Genomic DNA, 15,542 nt, shown 5'->3' on the forward strand with positions numbered 1-15,542 from the left:
CCCTCTATTTTTGATAACCAGCCATGATAAAGCTAAGAGCTGAGGGCTGCTGCCCACAATTGTCTGTTTTACCTGTGCTGGTTATCAAAAATATCCTTTCAACAAGCTTTGTTCAGGCTGCCAAACCCGATCAATAGGAGTCCTAGGTGTCTGGCATGGACCATGAACTTTACATAGATAATGTCATTAATACTGATGCAGTTTTATATGCACTATATAACAATGCTCTGTTAAAGGGCCCAACTGTATTGCATTTTCTATATATACTGCCCCTTTCCTTCATATGTGAGTGCCAAAGATGAACCGAGTGCAGTGCTTGGCTTTCTCCAGTTGTCCCGCTAAGACTTAAAGGTGTGGCAATGCGCATTATCGACCACTGCTCCATTCACACAAGGCTCTGAAGAGCCCCAGTTCTCAGGATCACAAAGGCAAGACCCCGAGTGATCAGGACGTTATCCCCTATGACATAGATAGGGGGTAACTTTCAAATATGAAAATACCCCCTGTAGCATACTTTCTTCCAGGTACCATGAAGGCAGCTGCCTGGGATTGCGAACATTAGTAAGCGCACCACCATATTTCTATTCCAATAAGATACTCTTTTATATTACTTTTATATTACTTTTTTTAATATTGGTTATTTGAAAATGCTAAAATGCAACACAACAATTTCATCAAACTATTAAACACTTCTCGTCTCAATAAATCACAAAACCTTGTGTTTCTATATATTTAGACATATGCCATTTTGTACAGATGACAAGATACCTTGAAATACATTTTCTTTGCTGGGAACATTTTGATTATGTTTTTCTGCATATCTGACCTTCAGTGAATGAAATTCCAATTATGCTAATGAAAAAGCACAGCGAAGAAATGTACTCACTTTTATAAATATGGATATAACCACTAGACCATTTGGGCTTTTTGCTGCTTCTGTTACATTTGTGTACAGCTCATGGTTGTAGTGTATTAGCTGTACCTGCAAGAAAAAAATACAAAAAACACAATTGATGATTAGATTTTTAAAGACTATGTACACCTTTTGGAAATATTTTTTTAGATTGTCAATTTGCTTCTAAATACAACGTTAAGCAACGTTCTAAATAACAATCATTTAAAACGATCTACCATTTTGCTGCTATAGATGTTTTCAAGTCCTTTTTCTAGCTGAGTTCTTTTGTAAAACGGAGACCTCTCTGATTGCCCTCCCTTCTCTAAGTGTTAGAGATAGCAGCAGGGTAGGGGAGAGCCGATTGTGCACAAATCTGCAGAAATCTGCCACGGACAGGGTTGAAATGATCTAAAACCTTATGGAGAGTAGAGAAAATTGACTGTAGACAAGGAGGAAAGCACATGTAGGGGAAATAGGTGCATTTCTGAAGCTGTGCTGATCCATAAAAGTAAGTGAAGAAAGCAGCACCTTGAATACACACAGATCTCCTATCCAACCTATATTACAGTGAGAGAAACTCTCACAAGAGAAAAATATGAAACATTGATGATGTTGCAAACTGAAAATCAGGGGAGACTGAAAATGGATGATGTCATGTAGATTACAGTAAACTTGATTAACTAAATGTGTCCATTTTACATGCAAAAGTATTTTATTTTTACATAAGGTGTGCACAAAGATAAATTGTTAAAATAGCAAACAAGATGGAAACATACGTATATTATTATATGTGCAAAATATGATAGATGCTGTAGCTTTAAGCTAATTATACTAAACCAGTGGTGGACACAAACAGAAGAGGGCCCTTGTGCAATAACAGTACATAGGGTTAAAGGGGGTCCCATTACACCCTAGGCCCCTGTACACAAATTATACGCCCATCACTGCATTGCACATGAAATTTAGATTGATAATTCTAAATGATCCAATAAGGTGGCAATAAAGGTATAATTGTGCATTAAATAGCATACAGCAGGAGGCAAACAAAGGAAAAGGAAGGCTGCAATCACTCATGGAGTCCACCCTGTAGCCGATAACTGCAGCAGTTTTGAGGCACTGCAATATTTCAACGCACCCCCCAATCACAATCAGTCAATTTTGCAGAGGAACAACAAAATTAATTGAATGCATCAGTATCAGGAGCAATTTAAAAGTTTTCTGCTGCAAAGTGGCAACTGCATGTGAACACAGGCTAAGATATGGTCATACTGGCTACAAGTAGACTACCGTAGGCAGGTGCACACTAGGTCAAACAGCTGCTACTAAAGCAAGCATAACATTCAGGTTTACAGAAAAAAGAGAAATAGAAAATCTGTAAGTCAGACGTAATATTGCATCGATCTATAACTTCCCTGTAAGACTAAGTCCTTTATATCTGTGATCCGATCAGTTTTGAGCTTTAACCTGTTAACAGGATAAATTAGATCTAAGGCTGGTTTCACATTTGCGTTTTTTAGCGCTGGAAAAAAACGCATATGTGCGCATGCGTTTTTTCCCCTATATTTAACATGGGTGCGCATACCTGCGCGCTTGTAAGCGCATGTATGCGATTTTCATGCGCTGCGTTTTTTTGGGGTGTGCGTTTGTATTTTCCAGACGCAGCATGTTGCATTTTTTGGCCCTGCAAAAAAGCGCATGCGCACATATGCGCACGTTTTGCGCTAAAAATGGCCATTATAGCCTATGGATGCGCATATGTGCGCACTGGCATGCTCATGTATGCGTTTTTTTGCATATGCGGTTTTTTTTTTTAACCATGGAATTTAGGGGTTTGGGTTAGAGTTAGGGTTAGTTAAGGGGGTTTAGGGTTAGGGTTAGGGTCAGGGTCAGGGTTAGGGTTGGGGTTTGGGTCAGGGTTAGGGTTAAGTATGGTTTGGTTAAGGGTTAGGGTCAGGGTTAGGGTCAGGATTAGGGTTAAGTATGGTTTGGTTAAGGGTTAGGGTCAGGGTTAGGGTTAGGGTCAGGGTTAGGGTTAGGGTTAGGGTCAGGGTTAGGGTTAAGTATGGTTTTGTTAAGGGTTAGGGTCAGGGTTAGGGTCAGGATTAGGGTTAAGTATGGTTTGGTTAAGGGTTAGGGTCAGGGTTAGGGTTAGGGTTAGGGTCAGGGTTAGGGTTAGGGTTAGGGTCAGGGTTAAGTATGGTTTGGTTAAGGGTTAGGGTCAGGGTTAGGGTTAGGGTTAGGGTTAGGGTCAGGGTTAGGGTTAGGGTCAGGGTTAGGGTTAGGGTTATGGTCAGGGTTAGGGTTAGGGTCAGGGTTAGGGTTAAGTATGGTTTTGTTAAGGGTTAGGGTCAGGGTTAGGGTTAGGGTCAGGGTTAGGGTTATGGTCAGGGTTAGGGTTAGGGTTAGGGTTAAGTATGGTTTTGTTAAGGGTTAGGGTCAGGGTTAGGGTTAGGGTCAGGGTTAGGGTTAGGGTTAGGGTCAGGGTTAGGGTTAGGGTTAGTTAGGGTTTAGGGTTTGGGTTAGGGTTAAGTATGATTTGGTTAAGGGTTAGGGTCAGGGTTAGGGTTAGGGTTAGGGTTAGGGTCAGGGTTAGGGTTAGTAAAGTCATGGTTTGGGTTAGTGTGAGGGGCCACCTAATGTTGGAAAAAAACGCAAATGCGGTAAAAACGCACTAAAAACGCATACAAACGCATAAAAACGCTGCGTTTTTTTCATGCATGCTCATAAAAATGCTTGAAAAAAACGCAGCAGTTGTATGCTTTTGTATGCGTTTTTTCAATGCGTTTTTTTGCGGGAAAAACGTGCTGCAAAAAAAAGCAAGTGTGAAACTAGCCTTAAAAGGGTTCAATGGCACCAACTAGGTTAATGAATGGGATGGAAAGATTCTGGTCAATACGAGACTAGAAATATTAGGCTTATCCCCCTTTGGAAATAGATCAATACAAAGTCAGTACAAGAGAATGGTCTATAATAAAATTATAATCACTGGCAGTCTGATTGCTGGGACCCCCATATACAGTAACTAGAATAAGATTAATGAGTATAAGTGACCATCTTCACTGTCTATGGCAAGGGTGGTCACTACTGCTTGAAAAGAGGATCAAAATGAATGAAATGTTGGTTCTAAATGCATTCTGCTGCTCCATTCTTGTGATTCTTGGGTCCCAGCTGAAAAGGCAGGTGCGAGAAAGATGACCTACAATCCTGGATTAGTTACACCAGTTTTGTCAAGAGGAATGAGCTCAAATTCCGGCCAACTATTGTGAGAAGCTTGTGGAAGGATATCCCAAATGTTTGACCCAAGTCATTCAGTTTAAGGGCAATGGTACCAAAAACTAATGAAATGTATGTAAACTTTGGACTTTGCAGCAAGCAATTAAAATGCTTTAAAACATTCTCTCTCTTAGTATTCTGGAATTTGGCAAATATTAATAATTATGGTAATACTAATTGACCTAAAACGGGAAAGGTTTTGTAACGGGGTCTTCTGTGCTGTAATACCTCTTAGATTACCACCCCGTGTTTCATGAGGTCCACTCTGCTTTTCCTCACTTATGGATAAAGGATGCTGGCTCGAAAGGCTTTGTAACATGGGAACATATAAAAGATCACTGCTTCTCCACGTATTTCCAGTGTGACAACATTTTACTCACCAGTCTCAGAATATATATACATGCAGAGGACAGGACAATCAATATGTGGCAGGCCAGTAGATAACAGGCTCCAATTAAGACGCCAGACGTACATTACAATAGCCGCAGGTGGCCGACGACCCCCGATCATTTACCGTGGGATTTGCAAAGGTGGGGGGAGGTCAGAAGTGGGATATCTCATTTACCTCTGCCCAGGGGTCGCAGCCGGTCGGTTGCTGCATTAGGGGTATGCATCTCACATTGCACCTATCATACATACATCTCCTATTCGGGTTGCTGGGGGGTTCTGTAACACGGCTCCCCCTTTTCAGCGACGCGATCGGCATACACAGTCTGATCCTTAAAGGATCGGCTTGGGGATGACCGAAGTCTATGGGGTTGGTACAAGTTCCGTTTGTTGACTTAGCCCATCGGCGTTACCATTTTGTTTGCCGGGTTTGTAGTGGATGGTGAAGTCTAGAGGTTGTAGGGCTAAACTCCACCGCAGTAATCTGGCGTTGGCTCCAGATACCCGATTAAGCCACACTAGGGGATTATGGTCTGTTAGGAGGGAAAACTGTCATCCATACAAATATGGTTGTAACTTCTTGAGTGCCCATACTACTGCCAGGCACTCCTTCTCGATGGCCGCATAGCTTACTTTGTGGGGCAGTAGTTTCCGACTCAGGTAAGCTACCGGGTGGTCTTGACCATCCGGCCTGACTTGGCTCAGCACTGCCCCCAGTCCAAACATAGAAGCGTCTGTGTGCACAAGGAAACGTTTAGTTGGATCGGGTGCGGCCAATACCGGGGTATTTGTGAGGGCGTCCTTTAGCTGGCGGAAGGCTTCCTCACACTCGGGGGTCCAGGTTACCTGGCGGGGAAGGTTCTTACGGGTCAGATCAGTGAGGGGCTTGGCTATGCTGCTGTAATTGGGGACAAATTTCCTATATTACCCTGCTGTCCCTAGAAACGCCATGACCTGGGTTTTAGTGCGTGGGGTGAGCCATTTGGCTATGGCCTCAATCTTGGCTGGATCTGGTCGCTGTTTCCCACTTCCCACCCAATGTCCTAAATACTGAACCTCTGCTTTGCCCACGTGACACTTGTTGGGGTTCAAGGTGATTCCGGCCTTGTGGATCCTGTCCAATACTGTCTCTAGGTGATTTAGATTCTCATCCCATGTTGCGCTGTAGATGGCGATGTCATCCAGGTAGGCACAAGCATAGTCCTGGAGACCATTCAGAAGCCGGTCAGCCAGCCTCTGGAAGGTCGCAGGGGCATTCTTCATCCCGAATGGCATAACTCGAAACTGGAATAAGCCGAACAGGGTGACAAATGCTGACTTGGAAATAGCGTCAGGACTTAGGGGGATCTGCCAATAGCCTTTGCATAGATCGATGGTGGTCAAATACTTTGCCCCCGCCAGCCGGTCTAGCAACTCATCCACACGCGGCATGGGATACGCATCCGTCACCGTTTTCTCATTTAGCTTGCGATAGTCTGCACAAAACCGGGTAGTCCCATCCTTCTTGGGTACTAACACTACGGGGAATGCCCAGGGACTATCTGACTCTTCAATGACCCCTAAACGCAACATCTCTTGTATCTCTTCTCGGCTTCACTTGATGAAGGGCACACTGCCGCTCAAAGTCCTGCAGAAAGACATCAATGTCTTCCTCTGCCTCCCCCAACTGTCGGAAGACATTATACTGGATTTTTTTGTGGCTTACCTGGGTACCTGGGAGGAGGCCAGAGCTCCCCCTGCTCGCTGACTCTCCTCTCTCCGCTCTGCCATCTCCATCTTGGCTAGCTCTATTTTGGTCCGCTCTGCCATCTCCATCTTGGCTAGCTCTATCCTGGTCTGCGCTGCCATCTTTTCCTTCAGATCAGTACGCACATCAGCCATCACCTCTCGTACGATCTCTACTGCAGGATTTGGGCCATAGAACGCCAGTCTACTCTTTACCTCCCTCTGGAATTCAGTCTCTTCCACGTTCACTTTGGGAGTCACTGCACTGTCGTGTTCCATGATGGCTGCTATCAAATCCGCTTTTGTTTTGTTACTGGCGATTAACCCTCGAGCTTCCACCAGGTCTTTTAATGTATTCCTCTTTAACTTCAGGTAGTTGTTTTCCTTTCAGTCCTTTACTCCTATAGACGGGGTATCATATCCCACTGCTGCCACTAGTGTAACGGGGTCTTCTGTGCTGTAATACCTCTTACATTACAACCCATGTTTCAGGAGGTCCACTCTGCTTTTCCACACTTCTGGATGAAGGACGCTGGCTCGAAATGCTTTGTAACATGGGAACATATAAAAGATCACTGCTTCTACACATATTTCCAGTGTGACAACATTTTACTCACCGGTCTCAGAATATATATACTTACAGAGGGTAAGACAATCAATCTGTGGCAGGCCAGTAGATAACAGGCTCCAATTAAGACGCCAGATGTACATTACAATAGCCGCAAGTGGCCGGCGACCCCTGATCATTTACCGTAGGCTTTACAAAGGTGGGGGGAGGTCAGAAGTGGGATATCTCGCTTACCTCTGCCCAGGGGTCGCAGCCGGTTGGTTGCTGCATTAGGGGTATGCATCTCACATTGCACCTATCATGCATGCATCTTCTATTCGGGGTGCTGGGGGGTTCTGTAACAGGTTTATTCTGATTTCATGTCAGATATTGAGAAAAACATGCTTATGTGTCTTTTTATATAGTGTATGGAAACTTCTGGTTTCAACTGTATCTATTCTGTGGAAAGGTGAAAAAAGTTGAGCAAAGGATATCCCTTTAAATCACATTTTTGTCTTGTTGCTATTAAATATAAAATTCAGTTATGCAGTGAGCTCCCTCTAATGGCAGGTTCAGGAAAACAGAATTTGTTCATTGGCATTTTGAAACACTGAGTTCGGACTTCTATACAAATTTAGTATCTATTTAGATTAAATAAAATTCATATGTGAATACTCCTGCAGCAGTCTAGCCCTTTCGCGTAGACCATAAAATATTATGTTATAGCTTTAAAGGTGTTGTCCACTACTGTACAACCTTAGTTTAATCAATTCAGGACATCATGTAAAAGATAAAATAACTCACCTCCAGCAGCAATGTCATTCCAGTGATGTCAGTACCACTGTGATGACGTGATATTATTGTGTCACGTGATTTCTGCAGCCAGCGAGTGACCGCTAGTCAGCTGCGGTCTATATTATTTCATCAGAACAGCCATCTGTGATGAAGGAATAATGATGACCTGACGCTCATTGGCTGCATCCTGCATGTGACACAATAGTGTCAGGTCACCACTGGGACCAGTTGATTAAATTGGTGTTTTCACGTAATTCCAGAAGACGTTACAGGTGAGATGTTTTGATTTTTCTCTGAAATTTCAGCAGTTGTTGGTAGTAACAGAGGTGCTAAGGCTAAATAGCAATGTGTCGCCGCTGCTTTCTACTTCCTGCTCCCACGTCTCTTTGCGTCTGACGTATGGTCATGTGACTGGAGTTACATATCAGCTGTTTTCTTTTTACATGTGATTGGAGTAGAGATACGATTGGCAAAAAGAGATATATGAACTGTTCTCTGTTGGGATGGCACAACCTCCTGACCAAGTCTTTGGCCAAAATGGCCATTCCATTCTAGCAGTGGAGGACACAATACTGTAAGTATATGTTCTTCTATGTACACTAGTATTTTGTTACTCTAGTTTTTCAGTTTTACTTTATATTACAACCTTGTTTGTCTCTTATTCCACATACTTGTGGGCACTGATAATTTACTTACCATATGACCTCTCATGATGTGCAAGTTGTCTCCTCTACTGAGCCACACGATTTTTAAATAATGTTTTTACATTTTACTAATAAAGGTTATATTTTTAAACTATATATACATATATATATATATATATGGGTCGCCCTCACACGTACTCGGTACCGGGCCGGTGTCAAGGCGGGAATGTGTCACAGCAGCGGTGACCAGGTCCGTGGCCCCGGGCGCCCAATATCAATGGCGGTGATGTTGTTAATGGTGTTAAAGTTTATTAGAATAGTTTGTGATGCCACCCGTGGTGTTTGGCAAGTAAGGCGTTGAGCCAACGCTGCATGCAGATCCGCTGGGACTGATGGTGTGGTGCAGCAAAGATGGTGTAGCTCCCCACAGGTGGAGCTGTAGTCCCAGGGCAGTGTAGGTGCAATGGATGAGGAGAGGCGCAGAATGGTATGGATGCTGGTACTCAGGTGTAACGGTGCGGGAATAACTGGAGGACACCAGAATATGCGGTTCCAAAGCTTTACTCACTGTTTGCAGTTCACACAACTGCCTGCCTCCGTACTGTGTTCTCCAGGTCAGGGCTCCAGCCAACCTCCAGGCAGACTAGGATTCTCCCACACTCCGCCAACATGTACCTTACTGAACGACTCCTCCAATGCGCCTTTAGGTGCGAAGCACTCCAGTACTTAGCTACCCTGGAATGCCTCTCTCTAGGTGTTCCTAGTCTTTACTTGTATGACAGACAGCTGTAGCCTGCTTCGGGGACTCCACTCTGCATCCCGGCTCTCTATTCAGTTGCTGTTGTGTCCCAAGTCTATGATGGGAGCAAGGCGTTAGCGGCTCACTACTCCTCCAGTGTCTGTTGCCGGACATAAAGATCCAATCAACCTCGGGGACCGGGCCCCGGCCTTTGTGCTCTCTGGACTGGAAGAGTTCTCTACAGTCATATGTTAAAGTTTGGGCACCCCTATTAATGTTAACCTTTTTTCTTTATAACAATTTTGGTTTTTGCAACAGCTATTTCAGTTTCATATATCTAATAACTGATGGACTCAGTTATATTTCTGGATTCAAATGAGGTTTATTGTACTAACAGAAAATGTGCAATCTGCATTTTAACAAAATTTGACCGGTGCAAAAGTATGGGCACCTCAACATAAAAGTGACATTAATATTTCGTAGATCCTCCTTTTGCAAAAATAACAGCCTCTAGTCGCTTCCTGTAGCTATTAATGAGTTCCTGGATCCTGGATGAAGGTATTTGTGACCATTCCTGTTTACAAAACAATTCCAGTTCAGTTTAGTTTGATGGTCGCCGAGCATGGACAGCCCGCTTCAAATCATCCCACAGATGTTCAATGATATTCAGGTCTGGGGACTGGGATGGCCTGTCCAGAACATTGTAATTGTTCCTCTGCATGAATGCCTGAGTAGATTTGGAGTGGTGTTTTGGATCATTGTCTTGCTGAAATATCCATCCCATGTGTAACTTCAACTTCGTCACTGATTCTTGCACATTATTGTCAAGAATCTGCTGATACTGAGCTGAATCCATGTGACCCTCAACGTTAACAAGATTCCCGGTGCCGGCATTGGCCACACAGCCCCAAAACATGATGGAACATCCACCAAACTTTACTGTGGGTAGCAAGTGTTTTTCTTGGAATGCTGTGTTTTTTTGCCTCCATGCCTTTTTGTATGACCAAACAACTCAATCTTTGTTTCATCACAGTCCACAGGACCTTCTTCCAAAATGTAACTGGCTTGTCCAAATGTGCTTTTGCATACCTCAGGCGACTCTGTTTGTGGAGTGCTTGTAGAAACGGCTTCTTTCGCATCACTCTCCCATACAGCTTCTCCTTGTGCAAAGTACGCTGTATTGTTGACCGATGCACAGTGACACCATCTGCAGCAAGATGATGCTGCAGGTCTTTGGAGGTGGTCTGTGGATTGTCCTTGACTGTTCTCACCATTCTTCTTCTCTGCCTTTCTGATAATTTCTTGGCCTGCCACTTCTGGGCTTAACAAGAACTGTAGCTGTGTTCTTCCATTTCCTTACTATGTTCCTCACAGTGGAAACTGACAGGTTATATCTCTGAGACAACTTTTTGTATCCTTCCCCTGAAAAGCTATGTTGAATAATCTTTGTTTTCAGATCATTTGAGAGTTGTTTTGAAGAGCCCATGATACCACTCTTCATAGGAGAATCAAGTAAGAGAACTACTTGCAAGTGGCCACCTTAAATACCTTTTCTCATGATTTGATACACCTGGCTATGAAGTTCAAAGCTCAATGAGGTTACAAAACCAATTTAGTGCTTCAGGAAGTCAGTAAAAAGTAGTTAGGAGTGTTCAAATCAAGAAAATGATAAGGGTGCCCATACTTTTGCACCGGTCAAATTTTGTTTAAATGCAGATTGCACATTTTCTGTTAGTACAATAAACCTCATTTGAATCCAGAAATATAACTGAGTCCATCAGTTATTAGATATATGAAACTGAAATAGCTGTTGCAAAAACCAAAATTGTTATAATGAAAAAAGGTTAACATTAATAGGGGTGCCAAACTTTAACATATGACTGTATCTTTCTTCAACCAGCTTCCCACCGTCCTTCTATTCTCCTTCGTTCCGATCTGTTCTCTCTCTCTTATGGAAGGTTAGGTTATCAATCTTATCAGTCTCTTTCTCTGGTCTTTCTCGTGCCAGCAGCCCAGATCACTGGGACCTGCTGCAGCACGTCCCTCAGACACCCATCTTCTCTTCTCTCCTCTCTAACCAACTAACCACTCTCTACTCCCTTAACTTTCACTCTTCCCACTCTTTTATATCATCTCACTCCACCCGCCTCCCAGCACATCTTGTGTTACGAAGCAGGGTTCCACGAGGGGTGCTCTGCTAACCCCCAGCCTGAAGCTGTTAGGTGGTCCCACTGAACTATCCTGTGTGTGGAATGCAGGTGTGGAGCGTGGTCAGGAGTTCCCACCTTACCTGGATGGTGGGGCACTACACCTTATGAGAAGGTGCAGTACCTCTGTGGCGACTGAAGCCTCAGGGGAGCCACATATATATAATGTTTATTTGTTTTTTTTTCAGTGTATTGGAACTGAGTTTGTAGTACTGGGCTGCACCATAGATTACATGGCCTACATATAGGTACTCCTCTAGTATAGCTGCATCAGAGTGTATATCAAAGGCGGAATTTGAGTTTTTATTGACTCCTCTTTGTGAAATTACTCCTGGTAGGTTTTAAATCGAATGTAAAGCAGTGCTTGACGTACCGCATCCTGAGGTCGGGATCACGCATGTGAGAAACTCGGATGAGTCTCTCATCTTAATACCCGGCACTGCCACCGGCACACGGGAGCGGAGCGTGCAGCGGCAGTGCGGGTATTAAGATGCGAGACTCATCCGAGTTTCTCTCATGTGTTATCCCGGCCTTAGGGTGAAGATCTAGAAAAATCATGATGGACATGGCATTTTTAAAATGCAGTGGGAGACAGCCTAGTTATGCATCAGGAGAGAGAATACTTTTTCTCTTAGCCAGTTTTGATACATTAAACCCATTATATCTATCTTGTAACTCCGAGGTCTAGGTAAATTGAAAATTGTGTATGTTGCTCTTGATGTCAAGGTTTTTTTTAAAGTAATAGTCAATCAATCAAGGAACCTGAAAACTCACCTCTTCAAGAAAGTTTACAGCCTGCAATACCTCCTCACCAACACCGGAGCTGCTGCAACCCCCCAACCTACTGTCTCCTTTCCCACCATCCTGTAGAATGTAAGCCCACAAGGACAGGGTCATCTCCCCCCTGTATCAGTCTGTGATTGTTAGTTTGTTTACTGTAAGTGATATCTGTAACTTGTATGTAATCTCTTCTTATGTACAGCACCTTGGCATCAATCCTGCTATATAAGTAAATAATTGCCTTGTAATGTTTTCATTTCCGGTTCTGTCCAGATGTCACCATATCCCAGAATTCCAAGCGGATGAAGTTCACTGACCACCGTATTGGGACACCCAATTTATTGGTGTCTCAATATGGAAACTGCTGCTGGTACCAAACTATGCACGGTACCACCAGCGGAACACCGTCGCACCACACACACACTCTATATACCGTACGCACCACACACACACACTCACACACTCACACTCTCTCACTCACACACTCACATTCACACACTCACATTCACACACTCAGACTCACACTCACTCACACTCATATAGTCACACTCGCACTCACACATACAGGGTGAAAAAGTAGAAACTGCGGACGGCACCGCTATTACCATATATCAGATGATGGTATGCGTCTGGCAGCAAGCTGTCATCCAATGCTCCTGGGTGCTTGACCTCGCAGTGATCAAATCATTGAATCCATGTGTAGGAAAGGTCGCACTCAGCAGGATAAAATATAGCTCCTTTATTGACACATATTTACATGTCAGGTCAGAGTGGAGTGGCAAGAGTGTTCACAAGCTGACAACGGCCGTTTCGCGCTGTTCTAGCGCTTCCATGGGTCAAAGAGCAGGAGGAAATGACGGACTCATATGCTACTCGCCTCATCTCGTCTGCCCTCCTGCTACAGCTGATACATTAGTGATAAGTGAATTAAAACCATGTGCACAATACAATTCACAAAATACACATTTCATTAACCGCTAAGCTGCGGGATAAAAATTCCTCATATAGATAAACAACAAGATTACAATACCGTTACTTTATACTATTTTTTCTATATATACTGGCCTGTAATTTATTATAGTTTCTTATCCTTTTTCTGTGGAACAATCAAACAGAAATTTATGCCCATAGACATTAACAACTATAACACATATACATGAATAAAATTCTGCCCAATAATATTCTCATTAATGCAACTAATCTGCGGGATAAAAGTTCCTCATATAGATAAACAACAAAATTGCAATGCCGTTTCTATATACTATTTTTTCTATATATACTGGACTGTAATTTATTATAATTTCTTGTCCTTCTTTTCTGTGGAACAATTAAGCAGAAATTTATATCTATTGATATCAACAACTGTACCGCATATACCTGAAAAAATTCTGCCCAATAATACTCCCATTGATGCAACTAATCAAACAATGCAAAAAGTCACCAGAATGAATGGCTACAAAATATCAAGTATTTATAACAAACATATATACAACTTTTGATTATCTGAATAAATATTTCAACATACTAATTAATTTGTAATCTCTACTGGCTGTTACATACTAATCATATAAGTGACATTACTATGTATATGTGACTCAGTGAGAATACATATACTCCCCTCACATATATGGCAATAAGATCAGATCTATATATTACTTCTGATCAAAATTATTTACTCAGGGCCCTCTATTTGTGGATATCTATTATCAAAGGAAAATAGCCATATCGACTCTATCATTAAAGACCGCTGGACCCGTTGCTCATGTATTAAGGATCCATTTAGATTCCCTTCTTAATAATAATTTATTAAGATTCCCCCCTTGTGGGGGTAATACTACTTTTTCAATCCCCGCAAAAGAAAGGACACTAGGATCCATTCCATGTACACTCCTAACGTGGTCAAACGCGGAACACCTTTTCCTGTTGTAAACGATTTAAAGTGTTCACGAAATCGAACATATAGGGGCCTTATTGTTTTACCTATATAATAAAAACGGCACGTACAAAAAATTACACAGATTACATGATCCGTCTTACATGTGATAAAATCCATCACACTGTGTTTAACTGGGCCCATCTGTAATGTGCAATCAATACAATGATATTTACAATATGAGCAATGCCCACATTTAAAATTTCCCTTAGGGATACCTCGCTCCAACCAAGTGTCTCGTCTTGTTACAATTCGATTATGGACCAATATATCCCTAATTCTAGTACTGCGTTTACATGAAATTAACGGTCCTCTTGACACTACATCACTTAGTTCTCTATCCTGTTCCAAAATATGCCAATTCTTTCTGATTGCAGATCTAATTTGTTGGTCCATAGGACCATACTGAAAACAGAAAGTAAATCTTTTTTCTTTCTTAGTGGATTTGTGTTGCGAATACATCATACCTCTCTTTTTATCTGCCCATTGTGATTTCACTATTTTAAGTGTAGCATCTAACAAAGTATCAGGATATCCTCATTGTTTTAGTCTGTCGTATAATTCCTTAGATTGCAATTCCGCCCCTTCTGGTGTATTATTTAAACAAAATATACTCAGGAATTGACTATATGGCAAAGAATTAACTGTATGTGGAGGATGAAAACTATCATATCGTTATAGTGAATTAGTTGCTAACGGTTTTCTGAAAACCGAAGTGCAAATATTTTCCTCTTTTATTTCCACCAAAACATCCAAAAATTCCAACTGTGAACCCCCAAAATTGTATGTAAATAACATGTTCATTTGATTCTCCTCATTTAAATATTTAACAAACTCTTCAAAGGTATTCTCAGTACCATCCCAGATTATAAACACGTCATCCACATATCTAAGATATAATCTAATCTGTCCAAAAATGTTTTTTGTATTATAGACATACTTCTCTTCGAATGCCCCCCAAAACAAATTAGCAAACGTACACGATACTGGAGTACCCATCGCAGTTCCCACATTTTGACAATTCCACAACTGATCAAATGTAAAAGCATTATGGGTTAATATGAAGCTCAACGCTTCACATACAAAATTCACAAAATCCCCTCCTTTTTCTGTGGTATCTAATATCTCTCTAATAACTTCTACTCCCAATTTTTGGGGAATTCTTGTATAGAGACTCTCTATGTCTATCGATACTAAATTAAACCCCGGTTGCCAAGCAAAATCATGTATTACTTGATAGAGTCGATATGGCTATTTTCCTTTGATAATAGATATCCACAAATAGAGGGCCCTGAGTAAATAATTTTGATCAGAAGTAATATATAGATCTGATCTTATTTCCATATATGTGAGGGGAGTATATGTATTCTCACTGAGTCACATATACATAGTAATGTCACTTATATGATTAGTATGTAACAGCCAGTAGAGATTACAAATTATTTAGTATGTTGAAATATTCATTCAGATAATCAAAAGTTGTATATATGTTTGTTATAAATACTTGATATTTTGTAGCCATTCATTCTGGTGACTTTTTGCATTGTTTGATTAGTTGCATCAATGGGAGTATTATTGGGCAGAATTTTTTCAGGTACATGTGGTACAGTTGTTGAT

The 15,542-nt window shown here is 41.9% G+C and overlaps 1 protein-coding gene across 1 annotated transcript in view; it reads right to left on the minus strand.

Annotated features, from left to right (window-relative positions):
* Window positions 1-15,542, minus strand: part of CA10 (carbonic anhydrase 10) — a 483,033-nt gene that overhangs the window by 78,249 nt on the left and 389,242 nt on the right. Inside the window, exon 5 of the mRNA XM_073588164.1 lies at window positions 887-982. Within this exon, the coding sequence (XP_073444265.1) occupies window positions 887-982 (96 nt within the window). The remainder of the gene's footprint in view (window positions 1-886; window positions 983-15,542) is intronic.

This window comes from Dendrobates tinctorius, unplaced genomic scaffold (assembly GCF_039654945.1).
Source record: "Dendrobates tinctorius isolate UK_male_01 unplaced genomic scaffold, ASM3965494v1 ptg000103l, whole genome shotgun sequence".
NCBI classification, from domain to species: Eukaryota; Metazoa; Chordata; class Amphibia; order Anura; family Dendrobatidae; genus Dendrobates; species Dendrobates tinctorius.